At 44.9% G+C, this 26,833-nt stretch overlaps 2 protein-coding genes across 3 annotated transcripts in view; both read right to left on the bottom strand.

The window, feature by feature from the left end:
• Window positions 1-8,811, bottom strand: part of LOC116332453 (NACHT, LRR and PYD domains-containing protein 14-like) — a 36,135-nt gene extending 27,324 nt beyond the window's left edge. The window contains exons 1-2 of the mRNA XM_031755419.2: window positions 8,722-8,811; window positions 5,029-5,271 (exon numbers count right to left, since the gene is read on the bottom strand). Of these exons, the coding sequence (XP_031611279.2) occupies window positions 5,029-5,269 (241 nt within the window). The 5' untranslated portion in view covers window positions 5,270-5,271; window positions 8,722-8,811. The remainder of the gene's footprint in view (window positions 1-5,028; window positions 5,272-8,721) is intronic.
• A 537-nt stretch (window positions 8,812-9,348) lies between these two features.
• Window positions 9,349-18,517, bottom strand: LOC116332487 (MAP/microtubule affinity-regulating kinase 3-like). 2 transcript variants are annotated; one of them, XM_031755467.2, is made up of 19 exons: window positions 18,015-18,516; window positions 17,195-17,383; window positions 17,063-17,116; window positions 16,218-16,266; window positions 15,777-15,842; window positions 15,627-15,697; window positions 15,466-15,522; window positions 14,561-14,695; window positions 14,358-14,459; window positions 14,160-14,279; window positions 11,672-11,771; window positions 11,485-11,597; window positions 11,299-11,413; window positions 11,031-11,221; window positions 10,812-10,900; window positions 10,467-10,739; window positions 10,214-10,258; window positions 9,706-10,083; window positions 9,349-9,624 (listed from the first exon to the last, which is right to left on the bottom strand). In XM_031755467.2, the coding sequence occupies exons 1-18, from the start codon at window positions 18,063-18,065 to the stop codon at window positions 9,714-9,716; spliced, it is 2,190 nt and encodes a 729-aa protein (XP_031611327.1). In that variant the 5' UTR covers window positions 18,066-18,516; the 3' UTR covers window positions 9,349-9,624; window positions 9,706-9,713. The 2 variants fall into 2 exon arrangements, with proteins under 2 accessions (XP_031611327.1, XP_031611336.1); XM_031755476.2 differs by lacking the exon at window positions 10,214-10,258 and having other exon boundaries at window positions 18,015-18,517.
• Between the last annotated feature and the right edge of the window lie 8,316 nt (window positions 18,518-26,833).

Here is a 26,833-nt window from a genome sequence, read left to right as displayed (position 1 = left end):
TATTAACGGAGACTTCACAAACATGCACTCTGAGCTCGTCACTTCCTTTCTGGTTTTAATGCAAGCAGTTGTTCAGCTGCTTGTAAACAACAACTGGCTGTGTGTGTGTAGTGAAAGTCCCATAATTGGAATTATCATTTCAGATGGAGGTTTGTATATGTGTGTTCAATTGTATGTGTCATTGTATGTGTCTTCAGTGATGGCTCAAGATGTCTCATACTCCTGTTCCGGCATTTTCCATCCCCCGCTAGTGGCTGGATCATCGTCTGGCGTCCTCAGCGGTCCCCTCAGACCATGGAGAAAGAGAGGGAGAAGAGCAAGTATCCAGGTGAAGCTTAGGCTTCTCTGGTGGCGGAGTCTGGCCGGAAAGCGACGTCAAGTGTGTTTTATTACCTGTACTCAGCAAAGTTTTATGGATTGGAATTTGCTTTCTACGTCCCTGCTTGGAAACTCAAGGTCTGGCTCCCCAAGACCCTGCTACCTCAGGAGGGTTTATCCAGACTCTCCTGCTGACTGGCTTCTCTTCCCCTCGGTGAGTGGAATCTATGAGCATGAAGGCTCAAACCCTGAGTATTTACGTCCTCTAACTCGAGCCTCTGCTAATAATGATATTTCTACCCCGCTGAACATGGCGCTTCTTAATGCCCGATCTATGACTAATAAATCGTTTTTACTAAACACTTTCATAGTTTCTAAAAAACTGGATTTTTTATTTTTGACTGAGACCTGGCAGCGGGACTTGGACTATTCGTCCCTCACTGAACTGTGCCCGGATAGCTATTCTTTCATTAGCCAGCCTCGGGGATCTGGTCGTGGAGGAGGTCTGGCTGTGGCATTTCAGTGCCGGTTCTCTTGCCGTTCAGTGAGAGTCAGACACTTCCTTTCGTTTGAACTACAGCTGTTCAAAGTCGGAACTAAGGATCTTTTTTATTGTGCTGTGGTGTATCGTCTGCCCGGCCCAAATAGCTTGTTTTTATCGGAATTCAGCGACTTTTTATCCTGCGCTATGAAGCAGTCCAGACTGCTTTTGGTCGGGGATTTTAACATACATGTTGATGATGACTCCGACCACTTTGCCAGAGGTTTTATCAGCACTATGGATTCTTTTCATTTTACCCAGCATGTGTCAGGCCCCACACATAGCAAAGGACACACACTGGACCTTGTTTTTACTCTGGGTTTAAATATTGATTTTATTTGTTCTGAAGGCATTTTTATCTCTGATCATTACTGTATTCTTTTTAACTTGTCTTTTCACGAGCCTCTGTCTCCTGTTCGCTGGACGATTATTTCGCGCATAGTAAATTCCTCCACAGCGGAGACTTTCTCGGATGCTTTTAATTTAAATCTATCCCTTCATAATGATGTTGAGTTCTTAACAGATCTATTTAATAAGCATTGTCTTTCCATTTTGGATGAAATCTGTCTGGTTAAAATGAGACCAGCTTCTGTTTCTAAGTCCTCACCCTGGCTTAATGACAATATTCGCTGCTTAAAACGTCTTTGTCGTAAAGCTGAGCGATTGTGGAAGAAAACTCATTTAAATGTTCATCTCCTTTACTTAAAGGATCTGTTAGTTTCTTTTAACCATGCAATGTGAGATGCGAGGGCTGCCTAGTTTTCTCACCTGGTTGAAAAGAGCAGAGGTAATCCTAAGGTGTTATTTGACACCATTACCGATATTATTACTCCTGCTCCACCTGCTGCCCCTATTTCTTTAAATGAAGACTGTGAAAATTTTCTTTCTTTCTTGCTATAAAAAATTTGTAATGTAAGAAAAAAATTTTCCCCATCTCATCTGCTTTGTCAGTTCCTACTCCAGCTTGGCCTGTTATTTTAGAACGTTTTCTACCAACTTCACTACCCGAGCTGGTAAAAATAGTTAACTCAATGAAAGCGTCCTCCTGTACACTTGACATTTTACCTGCATCGTTATTCAAAAATGTCTTCCAGACTAATGGTCCCTGTGTGCTCGCTATAATTAACACCTCATTGACATCTGGTAAAGTCCCTGCCTATTTTAAAAATGCTGCCATACATCCCCTTTTAAATAAAATCTAAGTTAGACCCTTCTCTTACTAGCAGTTACAGGCCAATTTCAAAACTACCGCTTACTGCTAAGATTTTAGTAAAGGTTGTGGCTAAGCAGCTCACAGCAGTTTTAGAGAAACATAATATTCTTAACAAATTTCAGTCTGGCTTTCGTAGAACCCATTCTACTGAAACAGCCCTTCTTAGGGTCTCCAGTGACATGCAAAATGATGCCGGAAAATGTTCTGTTCTGGTGATGAACACATCGGCCTTTGACACCGTTGACCATCACATCCTACTTGAAAGGCTGAAATACTGGGTCAGTGTATCTGGATCTGCCTTAGAGTGGTTCTCTTCATATCTGTATGAACGTTACTTTTTTGTGGCAGTCTCTAAGTACAGGTCATCTTTCACGTCCCTGTCCTATGGTGTGCCACAAGGCTCTGTACTGGGGCCTTTATTGTTCTTAATATATCTACTTCCCCTCCAGCATATTTTGAACCCCTTTGAGGACATTTGCTACCACTGCTACGCTGACGATATTCAGTTATACATTTCTTTCAAGCCCCAAGATGTTTCTAAGCTGCAGATTTTGAATGAGTGCTTAGAATCCGTTAAAGTTTGGATGGCTGACAACTTCCTCCAACTTAACGAAGGAAAGACTGAAGTCCTTGTATGTGCTCCTGACAGACATGTACCTAAGATAATGAATGCTCTTGGTCCTCTTGCAATATTTGTGAAATCATCTATCAGGAACCTAGGGGTAATCTTCGACCTGGCTCTCGCTTTGGATCTTCACGTCCATTCTTTGGTTTGGTCCTGCTTTTATCACTTAAGAAACATTTCCAAACTAAGCCCCATTGTATCTCACACTGAACTGGAGATTGTCATTCATGCTTTCATTTCATCAAGACTGGACTACTGTAATTCACTGTTTACATGTTTAAACAAAAACTCCCTGGAGCGTCTGCAGATTGTTCAAAACACTGCAGCAAGACTTCTGACCAAAACATCAAAGTACTCACATGTGACACCGTTGCTAATACAGCTGCACTGGCTTCCCGTCGAATTCTGAGTTCACTTCATGATTCTGGTACTGACATATAGAGCTCTTCATGGCCAAGTTCCAGCTTACATCATTGAACTTTTACAGCCTTATGTTCCTAGCAGGTGTCTTAGGTCATGTGACCAGGGTCTACTTGTCATTCATCATACAAAGCTGAGAACTAAGAGAGACAGAGCTTTTGCCACTGTGGCTCCCAGACAGTGGAACTCTCTCCCACTGAGCATAAGATCTCTGGCTTCTTTCAAAAAACAACTAAAAACACATCTTTTTAGAATTGCATTTTGATAACTGTTGTCTGTTTTGTTTTATGCTTTGTTATCCTTGTGTGAAGTACTTTGTGATCTTTTATCTAGAAAGGCGCTATATAAATAAAGTTTTACTTACTTAGTTAGTTTAACAACAGGTCAAAAATGCCAGGCACTCGCGCTGGAAGGAGCGAGGGGAAGAGGACACCAGATGGAGTTTCCCAAAACCTAGCATCACCCTGTCAGGGCGATGCTAGGCTTGGGGATGCTAGGTTTTGGGACAGTAGGTGTAGATTCCAGGTGTTGGTATACAAGAAAACAATGTCTACATCAATCAATTTTGCAAAAATTGATTTAAGCAGACTAGCCCATTTTGCTGAAATGCCATTGCAGCAACTCAAAATGGTACTCAGTAGTTTGTATGGCTCCCACAAGCTTGTATGCATGCCTGACAATGTTTGCACATTCTCCTGATGGTGTTCTGGGAGATCTCCTCCTACATCTGAACCAAGGCAGAGAACCTGGTCAGTCTGACATACAACCTGGCAATACTGGATGGACCAAAACATAATGTTCCAGACATGTTATGTTTGATTAAGGTCAAGCTAGCGTGGGAGCCAGTCCATCCACCAGGAACTGCCTACATACTCTCGCCACATGAGCCTGAGCATTGTTATGCACGAGGAGGAACCCAGGACCCACTGCACCACCGCAGAGTTTGACAACGAGTCCAAAAATTTCATCCTAATACAAAATGGCAGTTAGAGTGGCATTGCCTAGCTCGAAGAGGCTGTGCGCCTGTCCATGGTTATGCCTCTCCAGACCACCAATGCCGCACCACTAAACCAGTTATGTTTAACGATGTTACAGACAGCATAATACTCTCCTTTTTCTACAGACCCTTTCAAGTCTGTCACATGTGCTGAGGGTGAACTTGCCCTAATCCATGAGGAACACAGGGTGCCAGTGGTGGATCTACCAAATCTGGTATTCTATGGCAAATCCCAATAAGGCACTACTGTGCTGGGCAGTGAGCACAGAACCCACTAGAGGAAGCCTGGCCCTCAGGACGCCCTCATGAATCTTTTGGCCAGAAAGATTCACAACAGTGGAGGAATTGGACTAACTGTGCAACCTCTGTAGGGTTCAGGTATCGCCTAATTCAATTCAGTTCAGTACCCTTAGGCCCCCTCCTTGATTCAGAGATAGTCTTATCCTTTTCACGTAAATGGCCTCCTTGATTCCCTGCTCAAACCAGCGTTCCTCCCAGGATGTGTACATCCTCATCATTGGAAAAGTGTCCACTGGCTGTGATTGCAGCCATTCCCCAACTCTGTTAATGATACTCATGGCCATTGATCAAGGGTGGCTGTAGCTCAAGAGGTAGAGCAGGTCCCCTACTGATCGGAAGGTCGGTGGTTCGATCCCTGGCTCCTCCAATCTGCATGTCAAGTATCCTTGGGCAAGATACTAACCCCAACTTGCTCTCCAATGCATCCATCGGAGTATGAATGTTGTTAGAAAGCACTAAGTGTAGATAAAGTGCTTGTGAGAATGGGTGTGAATGAGGCATGTTGTATAGAGCACTTTGAGTACTCCGTGAGAGTAGAAAAGCGCTATATAAGAATCAGTCCATTTACCATTACCATCAATGGTCCAGATACATTTCTCCTTCCTCTTACTGACCTTTATTCTTCTTGATCTTCTTCATTATTATTTTCGTCACCCTCACAGCATCTTTGGAAGCATACATGTGGAACATCAATTCCGCTGTTCCCATTATGTCTGCTTTCTCCAGACGGATCTCTTTTCTGGCCTGGAAACTAGCTACAGGCACGTTCTGCAGGATCCACTGGAAGTATCGTAGATCCTCCTCATCCAATTCCCGCAACATGTGCAGAAGCTGCTCCTCTACAGGTTTTTCCATCTCTGTAAAAAGTCAGAGGGCATTTTCAGCTGAAGGACGAGACTCAGGGCATCACATTAAACCACTTTATAGCTCATTAAAGAAACATTGTCTGTTCTGACTATTCTGGATGGATTCATTGTTTAAAATAACCTGAAGCTATGAGTAAAGTCTGTGTCATGAATTCCCCTCGTTTAACACTGCTGTGCACCACAGGAGGAGTATCTGTGATCAGGAAGCAGTAACGGACCTCTCCCCCGACTGAAGGCAGCTTCTTGTTCTTGGTGAGCCTCCTCTGACTTCCTGTGCCCTTATTTAAACAGACTGGAGAGGTTTTAGTCTCCAAATGTGCTCCTAACCTTGAGAGCTGAATCCTGGTTAGAGTCCAGCCAAATGTTCCACAAGAAATCCAAAGTGTAACCTCGGGTTGTGCAACGTGTGGCCGATGCTGCAGTACGTACACCTGGGCAGCTTCTCCTCAGATCTCCTGACCTCCCGTGGCTTTTCAACATTAAATACAAGACTGGTTCAAGTTCAGGCCAAGCTAACCTCTGCTTAAGCATGAAGATGAAGTTCTAAACCTGCTGTTCCTCTAGCATTCAGCAGAGGCAGCATTGAATCAGTCCTCAGAGACTCCCATGTTAAACATGTTTACAGCCTGATACATAAATAATTTGCCCCATAACAGCTGCACGGGGGGAGAATGTTTTTACACCTCCACTGTTTCTATTATCAGGGGCATGGCCTCTTTGACTGACAGGTAGGTGCTGGCTAATTATTGGACCTCTGTGTAAGTATGTGTACCTTAAAATGTTCATATTTCCAGCATTTCTTCAAGACTTTAAAGTGGCCTCTTTGCCCCACCTGTAGACATAAAGACCTGGATGGCCAATAACTTTCTGCTTCTTAATTCAGATAAAATGGAGATTATTGTACTCGGCCCTGAAAATCTTAGAAATATGGTATCTAACCAGATTGTTACTCTGGATGGCATTACCTTGGCCTCCAGTAACACTGTGAAGAACCTTGGAGTCATTTTTGACCAAGACATGTCCTTCAATGCACATATTAAACAAATATGTAAGACTGCTTTCTTCCATTTGCGCAACATCTCTAAAATTAGAAATATCCTGTCTCAGAGTGATGCTGAAAAACTAGTTCATGCATTTATTACTTCCAGGCTGGACTACTGTAATTCATTATTATCAGGATGTCCTAAAACCTCCCTGAAAAGCCTTCAGTTAATCCAAAATGCTGCAGCAAGAGTACTGACAGGGACTAGAAAGAGAGAGCATATTTCTCCAGTATTGGCTTTCCTTCACTGGCTTCCTGTTAAATCCAGAATTGAATTCAAAATCCTGCTCCTCACATACAAGGTCTTAAATAATCAGGCCCCATCTTATCTTAATGACCTTGTAGTACCATATCACCCTATTAGAGCACTTTGCTCTCGCAATGCAGGCTTACATGTTGTTCCTAGAGTATTTAAAAGTAGAATGGGAGGCAGAGCCTTCAGTTTTCAGGCCCCTCTTCTGTGGAACCAGCTTCCAGTTTGGATTCGGGAGACAGACACTATCTCTACTTTTAAGATTAGGCTTAAAACGTTCCTGTTTGCTAAAGCATATACTTAGGGCTGGACCAGGTGACCCTGAATCCTCCCTTAGTTCCGTTGCAATAGACGTAGGCTGCCGGGGATTCCCATAATGCATTGAGTTTTTCCTTTCCAGTCACCTTTCTCACTCGCTATGTGTTAATAGACCTCTCTGCATTGAATCATACCTGTTATTAATCTCTGTCTCTCTTCCACAGCATGTCTTTATTCTGTCTTCCTTCTCTCACCCCAACCGGTCGCAGCAGATGGCCGCCCCTCCCTGAGCCTGGTTCTGCCGGAGGTTTCTTCCTGTTAAAAGGGAGTTTTTCCTTCCCACTGTCGCCAAAGTGCTTGCTCATAGGGGGTCATATGATTGTTGGGTTTTTCTCTGTATCTATTATTGTACGATCTACTGTTCAATATAAAGCGCCTTGAGGCGACTGTTGTTGTGATTTGGCACTATATAAATAAAATTGAATTGAATTGAATTGAACTGTATGGGTCCGCAGTGATGGTGACACAGCGACAGATCCAACCTGAGAACTGGCTCATTATGTCGTGGGTTGGGAATGTGGCGGTCTCTACTGTGCTGTCAGTTCACTTCCTGCATTTGCCCTCACATGCTGTATAAAGTGCTTTGAGGGCTCCGGGAGTAGAAAAGTGTGATACAAGAACCATTTGCCTTCGGGGCTAGAGAGATGGACAGCAGAGTTGCACATTGTGAAAAAATAAGACACGCCAGATTGACACCACCCTTGGAGTCATCGGGTCCTTTGTTACACCCAGTAATCAGCTGGGCATTCCTGATGGTGTCAGGAGGTGTGTGACTGTGTGGATGGAGGATTTTTGGACTTGATGATGGAATCGTTTTCTGCCTGGAGTAAAGGTGAGGCCTTCACTCTGCCGCCTCGTCTGTGAGTGAACTTCAGACTCTCAGCTTTAATAAAGTTTTGCACCAACTGTTCAGCAATTACATTTTTACACTCAGTCCTCTGCTTTTACAGGCTCTAAAGTAACTGGACAGACAACATGTTTTAAATATAAAAACTTTAATGTAAAGTTTTCAATACTTGGATGAAAATCCTCTGCAGTCAGTGAGTTCCTGAGGAACCCATGGACCACATGCTGTGTTTCAGCTGCTGCTGGTTTGAGGCTCTTTGCTCCTGCTTGGATCTAATCAGTGAAAAGCTGCTCTGCCGGCCTGAGATCAGCTCACTGACTTTATGAATATCTAATTTCTTGGGCTGCTGCTGCAGTTTGCTTTGCTCGCCATCATTTGCTCTGTGGAGCTCAGTGTGAGAGAGTACAGCTCTGTACCTGCCATACTTCATACTGCTGAGACGCCAAAGCCCACGCCATAACATCCCCTCCCCTGTGTCAGATACACACTATTTTTTCCCCAGTAAGTAGGGTGTGGGTAACCCTCTTGTTATGGTAACCCTTCCAGTGTTTGTGAAGCAAGGATCTGCTGTGCATGTCTGAGCTCGCAGTTTTCACCCTGCACGCTCCCTGATTGGCATCTGCTTTAAGTCCTGAGCAGCACCCCCACCTATCTGACAGTCACCAGCTACATCCAGCTGACCCTCCACAGAGCCACGGAACTCCACCCCCTCACCGTGAGCCAAGCAATGGTGCTGAAGCAGGAAATGCATGCGTGTTCCTGCCCCAGTCAGGAGGATTAATGCAGCTAATCACACAGCGATGGCAGTTCATTTCAGACGCGCTTCAAACACAAACCAAGATTTTAACCTGTAAGATTCAGTCTTTGAGATGATTTAACAGGTACGCCGTGGTACGGCATAACAACACCCCCACTTGCCCAGCATCACCCAACAGCTGGACCTTTATTTAACCCAGTCATGCGTACAAAGCGTGCACGTACCGTTATCTCTGACTGCTGCTGAGACTATCCAGGTGAGATTATGTCCACATTTCTATGGAGACCAACAGTGAACTCCAGGTGCTTGAAAACGACCTGAAAACACGACTGAGCTCAGTTTGCAGGCACATCTGGACTTCATCTGGCTCCCCCCCCCCCCAATGCCCCCTGAACATCACGTGGGCTAAAAACCACGAGGCGGGCTTCCTGTGGTTAGAGGAAGTGAGCTGTGACCCAGATGTCACGACACACCTGGATGTGCAGGTCAGAGCTGTGGCTGCGCTGTCACATAGATGTGCATGACATGTGTTGCTCTAACCAGGATGTGAACCTTTCCGTCTCAGTTAAAGAAAAATGTTCACTCTGACCATGAACTGACTATGAATCCTGACCCGCCCGCCAGCCTCCATCAGCACCAACACCCGTTTGAAACGCTCCCAGAGTGCGATCAGCACTAATATGTACAACTTAATTTCAGGGTTTTCACCAGCTTTTATTTTGGAAAAACAGCAGGAAACAAAGGCTCCTTTAAATCGAGACACGGGCCTGTCATGTGATCTCAACTTACAGTGAGACAGGGGCATGGCCCCTCTAGGCTCCTGTAGCTTCACAGAGACACCACACAGGAAGTTGAGCTGCGTTCAAGGTGTTTAATGAGACACAGGTGAACCAGCTGACCGCTCACACATATAAAACTAATGAAAATATCTACATTCACAAACACTGAACTGTCCACAAGCCCCGCCCAGCCCTCTCTGCTGGGCTCCAGGGGTCAGGCTAGGCTCTTTCAAAATAAAACAGCAGTACAGTTCCTATGTCTTCCCAGGATGCTTTGCAGCTGTCAGTCTGTTGATCCGGAGAAGTGACGAACAACTGCCCCTGCTGTGGACAGGATGTCGGGAAACCCTGTGCATAGAAAGAGGTCATCATCATCAGAGCAACCTGTGACATCAGCATCCAGTAATCAATAACCAAGGTCGCACGTACCTGCGCGGCTACAGTTTGAGCTCGTTGGCGATCGTGGAAGCGATGTTCTTGAAGGCGATGGACGTTCCTGAAATCCGTTTGAAACGGACGCCGTTGAGTGAGAGGCGGGGCAGCTTGCACACCTCCATCTCCCATTGGACAAGGCTGTCGGCATGGCCATCTCCATAGACACAGAGCAACAGGAAGTGCTCGGGCTGCTCGTAGTCGCAGTTGTTGGCATCAAGGACTTTCCTGATCTCGCGCATCATGTCCAGTGGCTCCATAGAGGATGTGGTCTTCATGCTCCACGTGAACCTCAGCGAGCGAGGCTTGGCGTCCTTCAGCAGAGGAGCAGCGGGGGACGCAGGCTCCTCTTTCTGCTCCGACGACACGTTACGGCTGCAGATGGACAGATGGGGAGTATCAGCTGACAAACATGGTGCTCTCTGATTGGAAAGTCTCTGTGTTTATCATCAACACTCCAAACCAATCACAATAAAGAGATGATGACATCATCTGTCTGACTCACCTGGAGCCCTCAGCTCTGCCGTTCCTCTCAAGCTCTGAGAGCCCTCTGACAGCAAAGACACAGGAAGCAAGAGCAAAAAGGTGACATGGATGCAGCAGGAAAGCAAGGAGGAAAGGCAGAAGGAAGCAAGGGAGGAAAAACGCAGAGTTAGTTGCAGCAGAAGAAGAAAACACTGGAGGTTTTGGTGCTGGTCGTTACAGCGCCCCCTGTCAGCTGCCCGGTAAACCTCCCATGATGCCTCGCTGTTACATACCTGCGTGTAAATTTGGAGGTGAGCTTGGAGAAGAGGTTGGTGGAGCCTCTGGCCCGTGATTGGGCAAGTGGTGCAGTGTCATGTGACAAGGTGGGGGAAGCAGGGGGGCCATTGTAGGTGGCAGTGCGTCTCTCTCGGAGCTGACCACCGTGAAATGTGCTGCGACTTGCCGTCCCCCGAGGGAAACGAAGCCTGTCGGGAGGAGTTGTTCCGCTGCTGACGCTGTGAGTGGAAGTTCCACCCCCTGATCGCTGGGGGGGCGTGGTCACTGAGCTGTGCGGAGGATGGCAAAAGTTAGATACAAAGAGCACGGATCAGCGGGCATGACTCACATGGCGACCGTACCTGCTGTCTTTGCCGTTATGGACCACAGCGTGGCGTTCCGCAGAGCTGCACATGTATGTGTTCCTTCTCGTCATGCTGGAGGACCCGCCCTGTGACACACAGCCAATGAAAAGTGTGAAGATCATAGACAATAATCAACCAATAACTGAGACGCAGTAGGTGGACATGAGCTTTGAAAAGCACAGCATAAGCTCATCTGCAAGCTGCAATGTCACTCACAGGGGGCGTGGCTGAGCTCTTCTTCCTCTCTGGGATATCGGCCACATTGGGGTTGTTGGCGCTCCCCAGCAGAGGACTTCCTGTCTCCACAGGACTGGATTTCCTGTTCTGACTTCTGCCCTCCAGCTTCACCTCACACTCTGCTGACGTGGTGGCCTGATTCCTGGTGGGAGGAGCCAATACGGAACACACTGAGGAGGAGAGGAAGAAGGAGGGGTTAGTGTGCCATGGGTTGGAGCCAGGTCCCGGTGTAGGAGTGGGCGTTTACCTTGGTCGCTGTATCGCCTGTGTTTGGAGGAGCTACGTGGGGCAGCGACGTGCGCCGGAGACTGGCTGCTGCTAGACGGCCGCTGTTTCAGCAGGAAGGAGTCGCTGGCCTCCGCCTGAAACACAGACAAAGCTACACCTGTTACACCTGCCAACTTTACCTGCTGTCAACACTGTAACCACTTACCTCCACAGTCTTGCGTCCCAGCAGCAGGTAGGTAGCCGTGATGTCATCGTACTTCATCTTGGAGAGCGAATCAGTGATTGCATCTCTGGAGTAGCCCATCCCCACCATCAAGTCTGACAGATCAATACTGACAGTCAGTGTGTGTCTGTGTGCGTCTATGTGTGTGCGTCTGTGTCTGTGTGTGTACCGATCCTCTGCTCGTCTCTGATGTTCAGCTCTGGTTCAATGAAGGGTTTCATCTCGTCTTCATCAGAGCTGCTGTTGATCCACCGATCCTTCATGATTTGCTGAAAAAAGAAACAACGTAACCTTTAGGCAACGTGTTACCCAGTGAGGGTTAGTCATTAGTACACTTACTATCACTGCTGTACTGATTATTTATCATGGCTATATTGACTACGACCCAGTAATTGTTGTCCTGTGTGAGGGACCTGAGCTGTAGTGTAATGATGTCATCCCACTCTGTGCTGATGTCACAGGACCAACATTACAGAGTAAACATTTCATGGCAACAAAGGAGCCAATATTTTTACAGATACCATGTTTCTGATGCTAAAGATCAAACTGTGATGGAGGACGAGGTCACACCAGCATTCAAGGAGGCTCACGGAACCGTGATCACACACACCATTCATCATATGTAAGAATGGGAAACACACACACACATCCACGATTAGCTGATTCCTGTAATCGGGCTAAAGTTCAGTCAGCTGTGCGCGTCGTTCAGTTCAAACTGAGTGGAAACATGAAAACAGACCCAAGCTGCCACAGTAACCAGCAGCTCATGACACCAATGCATAATTAGGTAACCAGGTTTCTGACAAGCACACGAATCACAGGAAGGTGTCATTCTATCTACACCGAGTCGCGCCTCAAGACAGATTCTCCAACATTAAGCAGCACATGACAGAGGACAGAGATGTATAGACTATCAGGATGTCCTAAAGACTCCTTGAAAATCCTCCAGTTGATTTAAAATGCTGCAGCAAGAGTACTGACAGGGACTAGAAAGAGAGAGCATATTTCTCCTGTAATGGCTTCCCTTCATTGGCTCCCTGTTAAATCCAGAATTTAAAATCCTGCTCCTCACATAGGTCTTGAATAATCAGGCCCCATCGTCTTGATGCATTCTTAATCATCCAGGAAAGTAAATCTCCAAAAGTTGATTCTGTTCATCTGGATGTAGCGTTTTGTGGGAGAAACGTTTCGTCACTCATCCAAGTGACTTCTTTAGTCTCAGCTGACTGCAGGTTTCCCCAATCTTATAAACAGTACATTTGCATAATGACTGAAACCAGCCCACTGAAGGAACAATGGGCTGTGAGGTCAGTTCCTTAATCATAATTATGCAAATTCTCATAACCATTGATCAACAACCACTGACCAAAACCCACTGATCAATGGCCATGAGTACCATTCACAGAGAGTTGGGGAATGGCTGCAATCACAGCATTGTAAGATGGCGGAAGATGTACCCTTAGGCCCCCTCCTCGATTCAGAGATGGTCTTTCCCTTTTCACGTAAATGGCCAACTCTCTGTGAATGGTACTCATGGTCTTTGATCAGTGGGTTTTGGTCAGTGGTTGTTGATCAATGGTCATGAGAATTTGCATAATTATGATTAAGGAACTGACCTCCCAGCCCATTGTTCCTTCAGTGGGCTGGTTTCAGTCATTATGCAAATGTACTGTTTATAAGATTGGGGAAACCTGCAGTCAGCTGAGACTGAAGAAGTCACTTGGATGAGTGACGAAACGTTTCTCCCACAAAACGCTACGTCCAGATGAACAGAATCAACTTTTGGAGAATCAGGCCCCATCTTATCTTAATGAACTTATAGTACCATGTCACCCCATTAGAGCACTTTGCTCTCACACTGCAGGCTTACTTGTTGTTCCTAGGGTATTTAAAAGTAGAATGTGAGGCAGAGTCTTTAGTTTTCAGGCCCTTCTTCTGTGGAACCAGTTTCCTGTTTGGATTCAGGAGACAGACACTATCTCTACTTTTAAAATTAGGCTTCCAACTTTCCTTTTTGCTAAAGCATATAGTTAGGGGTGGATCAGGTGACCTGAATCCTCGCTTAGTTATGCTGCAATAGGTGTAGGCTGCTGAAGGATTCCCATGATGCATTGAGTTTTTCCTTTCCAGTCACCTTTCTCACTCACTATGTGTTAATAGACCTCTCTGCATTGAATCATACCTGTTATTAATCTGTCCCTCTTCCACAGCATGTCTTTATCCTATCTTCCTCCCCCCTGAGCCTGGTTCTGTCAGAGGTTTCTTCCTGGTAAAAGGGGGTTTTCCTTCTCACTGTTGCCAAAGTGCTTGCTCATAGTGGGTCATATGATTGTTGGGTTTTCTCTGTATGTATTATTGTAGGGTCTACAAGCACCTTGAGGTGACTTTTGTTGTGATTTGGCGCTGTATAAATAAAACTGAATTAAATTGAAACATGAAAGATGCCACAGTGGCTTCAGAGACTTAAAGTCGTAAAAGCCTGAAATGAGTCAGCGTTGTGCACTTCCTGCACCCTTGTCCAAGTCGATAGGTTTTTAGTTCATGTTTTTGTTTTCATCTGTTTATCCTTCACTCTGAATTGAACTGTATGATGCATATATGATGTATTGATTATGTACAAATGATGTATTGATTATATTGCTGATGTAGTGGTTCACCTCCAGTGTTCCTCTCTTGCCCGGGTTCAGCACCAGGAAGCGTTTCAGAAGGTTCTCGCAGTCCGTCGACATGTAGAAGGGGATTCGATATTTCCCTCGCAGCACGCGCTCCCTCAGCTCCTGCACACACATGCACACACACCAATCACTGTCGTGTCCTGATGCTGCAGGACATTCTCAGACCTCCCTGCTCCTAACCTTCAGGTTCTGCCCGTCAAACGGCAGAGAGCCACTGACCAGCGTGTACAGGATCACCCCGAGACTCCACACATCCACCTCTGGACCGTCATACTTCTTACCCTGAAACACACACGCACAGGCATACGTCACAAATACACACACACTCTATACTCTGCAGCTTCACAGCAAACCACACACATCACAGACACCTTTGTGCGTACCTGGAAGAGCTCAGGTGCAGCATATGGAGGAGACCCACAGAAGGTGTCCAGTTTTCCTCCCACGGTGAACTCGTTGCTGAATCCAAAGTCTGCGATCTTTATGTTCATGTCGGCGTCCAAGAGGAGGTTCTCCGCCTGCAGAGTAGCAGAGACCATTTATTAGGAACACATGGAAACCTGTTTATAGCTGGAGCAAAGGCAAACACCTGTTCACTGTGACAGTGAGCACAACGCAGACAGGAGCTGGATTCAGATCTCTAAAACATCAGAGGAACACCTCAATGCTTCAACGTCAGCCTGTGTGTGTTTGTGTGTGTGTGTGTAACTACACTCTGTACTAATACAGTTGTAGGAGCTAACGTGGAGAGTCAGAGTGGTTGGCTCACTGTACATGACTGCAGCCTGTACATCAAAACATGGAAATAGGTGAGCAGCTAATGCTAACTGCTAACCTATTCCTACACTAATAAATGAAAAATAAAACCAGAGAGAAAATAAAATACTGCAGTTTGTCCGACGCCTCGAGCATTTTCATCCTCCTGCTGTTTTTAAATTGATGCCAAAAATTGACTGTAGGGGAGTCCAATGTTAGCCCCGCCCTGAACCCTCCCTGCTTCCTGCTCCTCTCTGTCTTTAACAGGACCTGACAGGAAACGGATCACCGAGCAGGACGCTCACTTTCTCACTTCTCCACAACCAGAGGAATCACCCCCTGATGCTAGACATCAGAGAGAATGCAGCTTTTAAGGAGCTGCTTCCATTTTTACATACAGTTTGATAATTTCATTAGAGGAAATCGAAAACACCTGAAAATGTTAAACTTCAGATGTGAAGGTGATTCCACACCTGCAGACCTCTCATATAAAGTTTAGGTGGGGCTTCAGAATAACCGCCCGGGGTGTTACCTTGAGGTCTCGGTGAACGATGTGCTTCTGATGGCAGTACTGGACTGCAGACACAATCTGTGGAGACACACACGGACCTGAAACACTTGGGTATTATGGGATGGATAGTACTGCCAATGTGTTACCACGGTAACGGCAGTGTGTGCATGTGTACGTGTTACCTGTCTAAATTTAGCTCTGGCCTCCTTCTCCTTCATCCTGCCATGAGCTACGAGGTAGTCAAATACTTCACCTGCACACACACAAACACAGGGTTCAAAGGTCACACCTGTCCCAGCCTCTGATTGGTTTAAAATATATGAAGAACTAACCTCCGCTGGCGTACTCCATCACCAGGTACAGAGTCTTCTCCGTCTCAATCACCTCGAACAGCTTCACTGCAAACATACACACACACACGGACAGGGTTCAGGTAGTGTAAGAGAGCTCAGCTCGCTCTCTTACATTATCTGAACCCTGCGTGAAGCCATCAGGCTGTACTTCCAGGAAGTACAAGGGGAGTTCTCTGCACTGAGCCCGAGTTCAGTGCAGATAGGCACCGAGGCTCTTAGAGCAGAAACAGAAACCAAACTGATCACAGCAAAGAAAAACAAAGTCATGAACCACCTGATAGAAGTAGCCAGGTGATATGAAACAGCAGTGTGATGAGGCTCCGCCCCTCACCTGTTTAACCCCAGAAAAATTACAAATATGGCATCTGAGCAACTTTGGTCGGTCACACAGGTGTAGTGATGATGTGAGGAGGTACTCACCGATATTCGGGTGATTTAAGATCTTCATTATTCGGACCTCCCTGTAGAGCTGAGACACAGACAGGAAACAGACAGCGTCAGGAACGCCGGAATAAATCACAAACGCCATCAAGAACGATGGGAACAGTTTGGTACGAAACAAAGTTCCTGTCTTTCAGAGGTCAGCTGTGTGTGAGAGATGACGCAGCGCTCTAACCATTTTTTTCAAAGTGAGCTGTGTGATTACAGAACAATGATCAATAATTATAACGTTAAAAATCACATCACTGCCTCAGCACGGCTCCTGTAAACACCATTCCTGATTAAAATCATCCCAGCAGCACGCAGACACTTGCAACTGAAGGTACATCAGGTCAACTCACCTATAACACCTGACTGTTTCAGACCACCCTGAAAACATCCAGGTGAAAGGTCATCATCTTGATGTGAATTATGATGAACGTCAGCTCCCTGCGTCATTAAGAACACTGAGAGTCGGGCTGCTGTCAGACGTTTGTCTAGCTTTGTTTTTTTAGGGTGAATTCTGAGGGGTGAGCTCAGGTGAGGTCAGACTGAGGACGCGTGTATGATCTGTGATCACAGGTTTGGTAGTCTGCACAAAGCACAGGCTGAGATTTGATGGCAGAATCACACATTAAAAACACGTTTTTCCTTGAACTTCAGTAGCGAGTCAGTAAACCAGCTCCAGATGAGTGTTTTCATGTTTCCTGCTCAGGTAAACCTAAAAACACCGTTCTCTGCTTCAGTCTGACTCTTTCTAAAGTATAATAATCTGTACCATTTCAGTGTAACATCTGCTGTGACACTTGTGAGCACGTTACTTCCTGTCAGGTGACAGTGCTCACCTTCTGCAGGCTGCTGGGGTTCAGCTGGGTCTTATCGATGATCTTGATGGCGACCTGTCAGACACACACAGGTGATCAGTGCTCTGTGGGGGGTCTGGGATATTTCCCAGCGGTCCCCTGGACTCATCTCACCTCCCGTCCTGTTGGGATATGTCGAGCCAGCTTCACTTTGGCAAAGTTTCCCTTCCCGATGGTTTTCAGCAGCCGGTAGTTTCCCACATGCGGTGACTCGTCTGTGCCAGACGCCGACGAGTTTTTACAGCGGGCGGAACGGACAGAGCGGGATGGCACCTCGCTGCGCCCGTCGTCCACCGAGGCATGCTGGGAAATAAACACACAGTCAGCATGGAGCATGGTCCCAGCTCAAAGAACATGAACATGGCGGAACATGAACAGATGTTCATGTTCCGCCCGTTTTATCCAGCAAGCACCTGGTAGCAGTGGATTGTGGACATATCCCAAAATCATAGGTCAAAATTATGAAGAACAAATAACATCACATTACTCACTGATATAACATCAACGCTCACTAACATGACATCGCAGCGCTCACTGACATAACGTCATGCTCACTGACATAACATGACAGCACTCGCTGACACAGCTGCTCACAGCTGCCAGCACCTACATCTGCGCTTTATTGGGATGTTTTTATTATGTCTCTTGGCATTAGAAACACTGGAGCTACTCACTCAGGAGGATGTTCACCTATTGATTAAGTCTGAGCTTCAGGTAACCCCGTGATGCAAACCATATGTAGGTAATATTAGCAGTGGTCAAAGGTCAGCGGTCAGATTTCTGCAGTCAGGAGTATGTTATTTACATTTATCAGTAAACAAACAAACAGTTTTACTAAATAGAAACTGAACTAGAAACTAAATAACTCACTGATCTGTTTGCTTGTGGTTTTCTAACTTTTCCAAACGAAAGACAAACGCGCGCGCGCACTCACGTGCTCTGGGTCCCGCTCGTTCACGGTGGGTAGCGGGGTCCTGGCGGACATGTTCCAGGGTCACAGTGAGCCAGAGTCGGTAGTTTCGGTCATGAAGCCCCCGCTCCGCTCCGGAACACCTGCGTGACGTCAGCCTGAGTTTACCTGAGCAGGTTCCCAAGCAGCATCACCGGCCCCGGTCCTGGCTGCACGGCCGGCGGGTTATCTGTCCCGGCTCGGCTCGTCTCGGCTTTTCCGGCTATCTGTAACCGACATCGACCCGAACGGAACCGGAGCACCAGTTCCTCTTTGCTGGCGGCTAGCTGCTAGCAGCCCGGCACTACCGGGTGTGCGCGTGCGCGAAGCCTGTCCGGTGGCGTGTGGTGGCTTCTCTGCTCGGGGACACGGTGCCGGTTCGGTCCGGTCAGCGTCTCCTCATCCTCTCCGGCAGCCTTTCCGTTAGCCGCTAGGCTAGCCAAGATGGAGGACTAACCCAGCCCAGCGCGCTGACGGGATGTGACGCTAGAGACAGCGTGCGAAAGGATTGGTTAGCCGGACCGAGCGGTATGGGCTCAAAATGTGGTCATAAATATTTTGTACTTGTAAATCAGTTTTGTACTTGTAAATAAGTTTTGTACTTGTAAATCAGGATTTGTATGTGTAAAAAAGATTTGTGTGTGTGTGTGTAAAAAAGATTTGTGTGTGTAAAAAGAATTTGTGTGTGCGTAAAAAAGATTTGTATGTGTAAAAAAGATTTGTGTGTGGACTTAGCCAAAAAAAACCCTGCAAGTTGCAAGTACGAATTTTGACCCTATTTTTCTTCCTTTCATCTGATTGGTCAATGTCATGTCAATCACAAATGTAACAATCCAATCAGAGAACAGATGGGTTTGGCTGTCGGAGGGGCGCTTTTTTTGAACTGCAGGTCTTTGAAGGGAATAAATGCCCTTTTACATGCCAACCCAGCGTTTTCCTTCATCACCACGAAGGAAAACAGTCTGGTGATTTTTGTGTCACAGGTCTACGGGTTTAATACAGGGACTTCCACAGCCTTTTCAAATGCGCTGCGGACCGCGGGGGGGGGGGCGAGCAGTGTTTTTGAAATGACAGTCTTCATTACAAAGCTTTCTTCGTTATGAATTAGCCTACATGTTTTTATTGAACATTTGAAGAACAAGCAAAAAAAACAGAAACTCTTGTAGAGGACATAAAGTCAGAGATAGAAACGACAAGGAGCAGGTGCATCTAGTACAGGTAGAGCTGCTGCAAAAACCCACAGAGCTCAGCAGCCAGCGCAGCAAATTCTGGATCCTTGGCTTTTAGTTAGCATTAGCAGCACATCCTGCGTCCCATGTGAAAGGACTTTTGTGCTGCGCACTGTGACTCACAGCAATGGTCCCGGGTCAGCCCTGACTTTGTGTTAAACTAATCCTAAAGTAATAATGGTATTTCTAACCACCTGACATACCACAACTTTATCCTTTCAACAGCTGCTGAAAGTTAGGGGACCTAGCTGCTATCGGATATTTTTATAGAGATCCTCCAGCTTCAAACTGTATTACCCTTCAAAGACCTGCAGTTCAAAAAAGTGCCCCTTCGACAGCCAAACCCATCTGTTCTCTGATTGGATTGTTACATTTGTGATTGACATGACATTGACCAATCAGATGAAAGGAAGAAAAATAGGATCAAATTTCGTACTTGTAACTTGCAGGGTTTTTTTTGGCTAAGTCCACACACAAATCTTTTTTACGCACACACAAATTCTTTTTACACATACAAATCTTTTTTACACACACACAAATTCTTTTTACACATACAAATCCTGATTTACAAGTACAAAATATTTATGACCACATTTTGAGCCCATAGAGCGGCGGCTTTTGTTGTTGCTGGAGTGTTTACGGAGGCCTCCAGCGGTGAAGCGCCGAAGGTCCTCAATATTATAGTATTTCTAAACCGCGGAAACACTAAACTTCCTCTAAACCAAATTCTCAGCGGTCTAAACTTATTTTTCCAACCAAACACTCATTTGGCCGAAACTCAAACACTGTTCAGAAAAACTCAAACAGTCTTTTTTCAAAACCTTAAAACGATCTTCACTACGTGCGACTCTGGATACTGTATCTCCTGTGAAAAATAAGGCCGCAAACCAGAAGTACCTGACTCCGTGGCGGTGGCGGTCCTAGCCTGTTTGGCGCCCTGGGCAAACACTCTCTCTGCGCCCCCCTCTCCTCAATGAGAACAGGACAAATCAACAAGTGACAATGACTACTTAATTTTAAAATCTGTAACATAATGTATTGTTTGGAGTTTAGTCTGTTACTGTTACTATTTTTACCATTTCTTCTTAGAGCAACTGTAACCCACATAATTTCCTTAGGGATTAATAAAGTATTCTGATTCTGATTGTTTCAGGATACATAACCTGCCATTATCCAAGGACACATCTGCTTACCTGTATCTTTTGCTCGTTTCTCCTCTTCTTCTTTTCTCTTTTTTCTAAACTGAGGACCTGATGGCTTTAAACTTTTCTTGTCCATCTTCCATTGTTAATTTTGCACTCCAGTATGAACACCCATCCCCCAACCCGAGGATCACCACAACATAACCTAATAGACCTACACCTTAGTTCACAGATTCGCTTTGTCTAGGGTGTATTTCTGGGATTTCGCACAACCCAGGATTCAAATCATGAATACATAATGGGCTTGGATTTACAACATTATGAATGAAATGTGCTCTATTTAGAAGCAGCCGGCCCCCTGCCCTGTCGACGGGTTGTGTGTGAAACTTTAAATCATCAAACTGTAAATTATAAATTTTAAATTGTTATTGATCCCTTTACCCCTAGTCCTAAAGTGTATATTTATTTTCTTACTCTTCTTATATATATTGTTTGTTTACTTGCACTGCTGTAACTGGAGCCTCGTCGTCTCTCGTCTACTCGTCTACTGTACTGTATATAGCGGAGATGACAATAAAGTTTACTTTGACTTCAGCAGCAAGCAGGCGCACCAAGGGCTCTCACGCTCACTTTTCGCGTATAGAATTTTGAAAAAACATCGGTGGAAATTATAAGTCTGTATCATAATGTCTGGTGTTTTCGTGTTTGTTGGTTTGTTTTTATTTTGTTTTATTTTGCGAGTTGGTTATTAGATGCCGCTCCAGCCAACCAGAGAATCCCCCGCTGCCCCGCCCTCTCCTCCCTGTGCCGCAAGCAGCAGGCGCAGCTCGCAAACGGAGGGCGCCCTTACTCCCAGCAAATGGGCGATAGAAAACCGATCGGTGCCTATGCCATTCCCAATATGCGCTGGCATGACGTTGGGGCAGCATGAGTACGAGCAATTTTTTTTTTTTTTTTTTTTTTTTTTTTTTTTTTTGCTGATGCTCGTGATGCCGCCCCCCACCATGATGCTGCCCCGGGCAACCGGCCGTGTCACCCGTATCAAAAACCGCTACTGCTCCGTGGTATAATTCTCAAACACGTAGCCTAAAGCAGATAACTCGTAAGCTGGAGAGGAAATGGCGTGTCACAAATTTAGAAGATCATCATTTAGCCTGGAGAATTAGTTTGTTGCTTTATAAGAAAGCCCTCCGCAAATCCAGAACATCTTACTATTCAACATTGATTGAAGAAAACAAGAACAATCCTAGGTTTCTCTTCAGCACTGTAGCCAGGCTGACAAAAAGTCAGAGTACTGTTGAGCCAACCATCCCTTTAACGTTAACTAGTAATGACTTCATGAACTTCTTCACAAATAAAATTTAAATCATTAGAGAAAAAATTACCAATAATTATCTCACAGATGTAATATTATCTACAGCTACTTTCAGTACCATTGATATTCATTTAGACTCTTTTTCTCCAGTTGATCTTTCTAAGTTAACCTCAATAATTACTTCCTCCAAACCATCAAAGTGTCTTTTAGACCGTATTCCTACAAAACTGCTCAAAGAAGTCCTGCCATTAATTAATGCTTCAAGCTTAAATATGATCAACCTATCTCTAATAATCAGCTATATACCACAGGCCTTCAAGCTGGCAGTAGTTAAACCTTTACTTAAAAAGCCATCTCTTGGGGGTGGGCACGCTACACGGATTCCAAATTACCATCAGGGTGTACACCTCACCCCTGGCGTCGTTGCCCACCTCTCAATTTTAAATACACGTAGACATTGAGGGCTAGCAGGAGGGGCTATACGCTTACCTGCTGCTCTGGCAGGTAGCTCCATGCCCTCCTGGGTTTTAAATGCACCTTAGAACACACATACATCAACACTACATATGAGCGGGTGGAGGGAGGTTTGGAGTCTTCCTACACCCCCGTTCTCTGCGGCCTGCTGGAGCGGGGGGGCTAGGAGGAGGTGTTGGCCGTCCGACTGGGGTCTGGAATGTGGGGCCTCCCTGCTGCTGCGGAGTTGGGGCAGTCTGCTTCTCCCCACCGCAGGGAAAAGGGTAACACCACCTGGGTCTGGGCGCAGTTTCCCCTCCAGGGGCAGGGGTACCTAGACCCGGGGCTTAGAGTACGCTTGGGAGTGTGATTGTGTGTACAGTGTCTCTATGTCTGTCTCCACGTTGGGTGAGTGTTGAGTAATTGTATATGAGAGCATGAGGGTGGGAATAGATGTTTGTATCTGTGTGTGCCTGTTTGTCTGTGTCTATATGTCAGGTTGGGTATCAGACGCCACCTCTCTGGGGACATCTCAGGCCCTCCAAGGTTTGAGGCCCATCTCCCCACCACTTCCCTGCCGGTGGCAGACGCCCTCAGACATCGGTGCGTTGGTGGTTCTTTGTTGTTGGTGGGCGCCCAGGTACCCACCGGCTCACTCCTTGGCGGCTGCTTATCGGGGCATGGAGCCTGGGGCTTGCTCGGGCCACTTCGGGGATGGGGTGCCCTTGGCCTCTCGGCCCGGGCTCGGTCACTCAGGCACAGCTGGCTGCCGGCTGAGCTCACGAGCACGTCACTGCAGCCCCCCCCTGGCTTCTGCTCCGCGGCTGCTGAGTGACTCCTCATCTGGGACTCTCCTCAGCTCTTTCTGGGATAGTGGCGCGGCTGCCCCTCTGTTGGTCTTCCTTGGTCTCTTGTGTTCTGAGGGCCTCTGGATGTCTGGAGTTTTGATCTCCTCCATACCTGCTTCATGCCCTGGAGGACGGGGCAGTGGCCCCCCACACCCTCTAGCAGATCATTACATGAAGGAACCTTTTAAAAACAAGCGCGTTCATGCTCACAGGTGCACACACGGGTGATCACACACACAAACTACACCCTTTTTGGCTCCTACCTCAAAGCACACACTGCGCTGTCGAACTCACGTGCTGCACAATAATGTTTAATATTTAGTATTTACTGTCATATTCCCATATATCATTGTGATCTTGTTTATTACTCTCGTTTTCTTCTGCTTGCTTTTTTTTTTCTTTCTCAACAGGTGATCCAGGTGATCGATATATGTATTTTTGTCTGCTTATTCTGTTGGTTTTTGTTTTTGCCCTTTTCCCCGTCCCTCTTCTCAGGTTTTTTTTTTTTTTTCCTTTCCTCTTTCTTTCTCCCTTTCTTTCCACCAGTCAAGTCTGTCCCGTATTCAGCAAGTGAAAATAAAATAAACAATAAAGGTGAATCAAATGGACCATTATGGCAAGGCTGGGATGGTCCATTTGGTAAAGTAAATCCGTTGGGCATCTTTCTTCGCCTTTAGACAATAATTCTGATGGCAAAAGAACCAAACGGGACAGGTTAAAAAAAAAAAAAAAAAGATGATGATAACAGTGGGTGGATTATATTCTTAAACTTAGTTACAGCACTTTCAGAAAGACATCTACTGTGATGAAGTCTACTCCCCACTGTTGTGTAATAATGTCAATAAAAACAAGACAGTGCTTCAGGAGGAAGAGAGGATGCTCTGCCTATTCCTAAATAAAAATCAAATATAATAACTTATGTGAAATGTTTTTATTTTATCTGTTTATAAGCAATTCCAGGGTAAAAATATACATATAAGCTATAATATATTATATATAATGAACATGTCCACTGATCAGTTACAAGCATAAGCATTACTCCCAACCTTTTAAAAGAGCGTCTTGTATATTTTTATATATAATGTATTTTTGTTCAGAAGTCACAAGCAAAGGGAGCACACACTATGGCACATGTGTAAACAAGGATGGTTTATTCATCAAGATTATTTATTAATCACACAGAAATAACATTCAGTTTTCAGTTTTTAGCCACCAAAGAGGACTGCGTTTAAATGTAATGAAAGACTAATGATGCCTTTTTTGATACATGCTTCAATGCTTCAGAAAGCTTCATTTGGCCTTTACTAGTGAAAACACAGTTTTGTTTTTTTTAGTGAAAACAAAAATGTCAAAGCAGCTGGAAGTTCAAGTCTCCGCAAAACTTTACTTTGCAATAAATGCAAACAATAAGAAACGTAGGAGGAGCGCCTCTGCATGAAGCTGCCCAAATGAGATCATCCAGAACAGGATTCTCGGCATGTGTGTTAGGCTGAAGGTGGGAAACTCCACTGTTCCCGACAATGTGCATAGGCCAGCACACACACGTACGCACGCAAACAGGGAAAATGGGAGAATGAAGACACAGACCAGTCCAGAACAACAGCTCAAAATCAAAATCATCATCAATTTTAATTAGTTTATTGTGTCCATACTGTGTATATTAAATAGCCAATATGACTATGGCTACTACTACTCCTACAACTGTCATCAAACAGTTATGTGCTATCTGAAAGTTGTGATATTTAAAAAATACATAAAATAATAAAAAAGACTTTGAACATGAAAAAAAAAAAAAAAAAAAGCCATCTCTAGACCCAACCCTCTTAGCTAATTATAGGCCAATCTCCAACCTTCCTTTCATATCAAAAATTCTTGAAACAGCAGTTGTCAAACAGCTAACAGATCATCTGCAGAGGAATGGCTTATCTGAAGAGTTTCAGTCAGGTTTCATAGCTCATCACAGCACAGAAACAGCTTTAGTGAAGGTTACAAATGATTTAAATTCCCGGTTATTGTTGACCGAGCACACCGCTCGTTGAGACCTCCACCGGCGGCGGGCGCAGCACCAAGACCATTTATCGCACGAATCCACTTTTATCGGGATAAAGAACTCATTCTGTGGCTGCGAAGAGACCGAGCGTTGGAATACCAGGGCCACAAGGTGCTCATCTTTCCGGATTACACACCGGAGGTGAGGAAGCAACGACGTGAGTTCAGCGAGGTGTTGAAGACATTGCGGGAGAAAAAAATGGAACACAGTCTTCGGTATCCAGCTAAACTTCATGTGAAATACAATGGACATCTGAAGGTCTTTGCTACATCGGGTGAGGTGTCTGTGTTTATAAACTCTGAGCTGAATAGTGTGTAATTGAGCTGTATGAGTTAAGCTTCTTCTGTTAAAGATTCTTTAATGTTCTGAGAGACCGGTATATTGATTTTTTTTTTTTCCTATTTAACAGTTTGTTTGAGCACGGAGTTAAGCGTAGTGTTTTCTTTTCTCTGATTGAATTGAATACTCTGTGGAGGAATGTGTTGAAGGCCGTGTGCCCAGTGGCCTTGAGCCGAGAGGGACGCCAGTACTTCAGTTTAGAAGTGCTTTATGCGGGGGTGGGGGTGGATGGGGAGTGGGGAGTGCCTATGGGGTTTTTGTTTTTTTTGGTGGTTTTTTTTATGTATGTGTGTGTTTGTACGCGGATGGCGATGGAAGTCGATATCTGATCGAGTTGATACATGATGTTTGGGTTAAACAAGGAGTCGTGCGTTGAGGGAAACGATGTAAAAATAGTTTCTTGGAATGTAAAAGGTCTTGGACATATAATTAAAAGAGGTGAAGTTTTCTCACATCTTAAATCACTTAAAGCAGATGTAATATTCCTTCAGGAAACTCATATAAATATTAACAACCAACGAACATTAAGAGCAAAGTGGATATCTCAAGTGTATCAAGCTCCTTTTACCAGTAAGGCCAGAGGTGTTGCGATTCTCTTTAAAAAGAATGTTTCATTTTGTTCAGAGTCTGTGATCGCTGACCCATATGATACCTTATAGTCACTGGTCAAATTAATTCAATAGTCTTAACATTATGTCCAAATGTGGATAATCCTGATTTTTTTTTTAAGAATGTTTTCAACTTAATTACAGTTACCGCCAACATTATTATTGGTGGTGACTTTAAATTTACACTTTTTGGATAGATTATCTACAAAAGCCCCTCTAATATTAGGTCAGTGCAAACTTTGAATGATTTATTTAAAACTAGAAATTTAATTGATATCTGGCGTTTACAACACCCTACTGAGAGGGCCTATTCATTTTTCTCTCATGTTCATAAAACTTATACTAGAATTGACTATTTTCTGATATCCTCTGAGCTGATGCCCATAGTTGTTGATTCAAATTACCATAATATTGTAATATCTGATCATTTCCCTTTTTCAATGGTCTTTAAAAACATTTTGACCAAAAAATATAATTGGCGTTTTAACCCTTCCCTTCTGAATGATGAAGAATTTATTAAATATCTCAATGCAAATATGGATACGTTTCTTGCCACTAATGATAACAGAGAAGTTTCGGATTCTACTTTGTGGGAGACCTTTAGAGTCGTGATGAGAGGTCATATTATTTCCTTTGAATCTTCCAAGAAAAAAATATTGGGAAAAAGACTTAAAGAAATAGAAAATAAGCTTCCTGAATTGGAAGAAGTATATAGATCATCTTTGTTGCAAACTGATTTAAATGAAATTTTGAAATTAAAGTATGAATATAACACAATTTTAAATAAACGCATTAGCAATCTTCTTCTGAAGCTCAAACA

The sequence above is a fragment of the Oreochromis aureus genome, linkage group 15 (assembly GCF_013358895.1).
Source record: "Oreochromis aureus strain Israel breed Guangdong linkage group 15, ZZ_aureus, whole genome shotgun sequence".
NCBI lineage: Eukaryota > Metazoa > Chordata > Actinopteri > Cichliformes > Cichlidae > Oreochromis > Oreochromis aureus.
This window is presented reverse-complemented; position numbering and strand designations above follow the sequence as displayed.

Excerpts from the sequence above, each read along its gene's own strand:
- LOC116332487 (XM_031755467.2), bottom strand. The coding sequence starts at position 18,065 with ATGTCCGCCAGGACCCCGCTACCCACCGTGAACGAGCGGGACCCAGAG. Across the intron at positions 15,843-16,217 it reads CTTAAATCACCCGAATATCG|TGAAGCTGTTCGAGGTGATT; the intron begins GTGAGTACCTCC and ends GTATGTTTGCAG. Across the intron at positions 14,460-14,560 it reads CTGCACCTGAGCTCTTCCAG|GGTAAGAAGTATGACGGTCC; the intron begins GTACGCACAAAG and ends TGTGTGTTTCAG.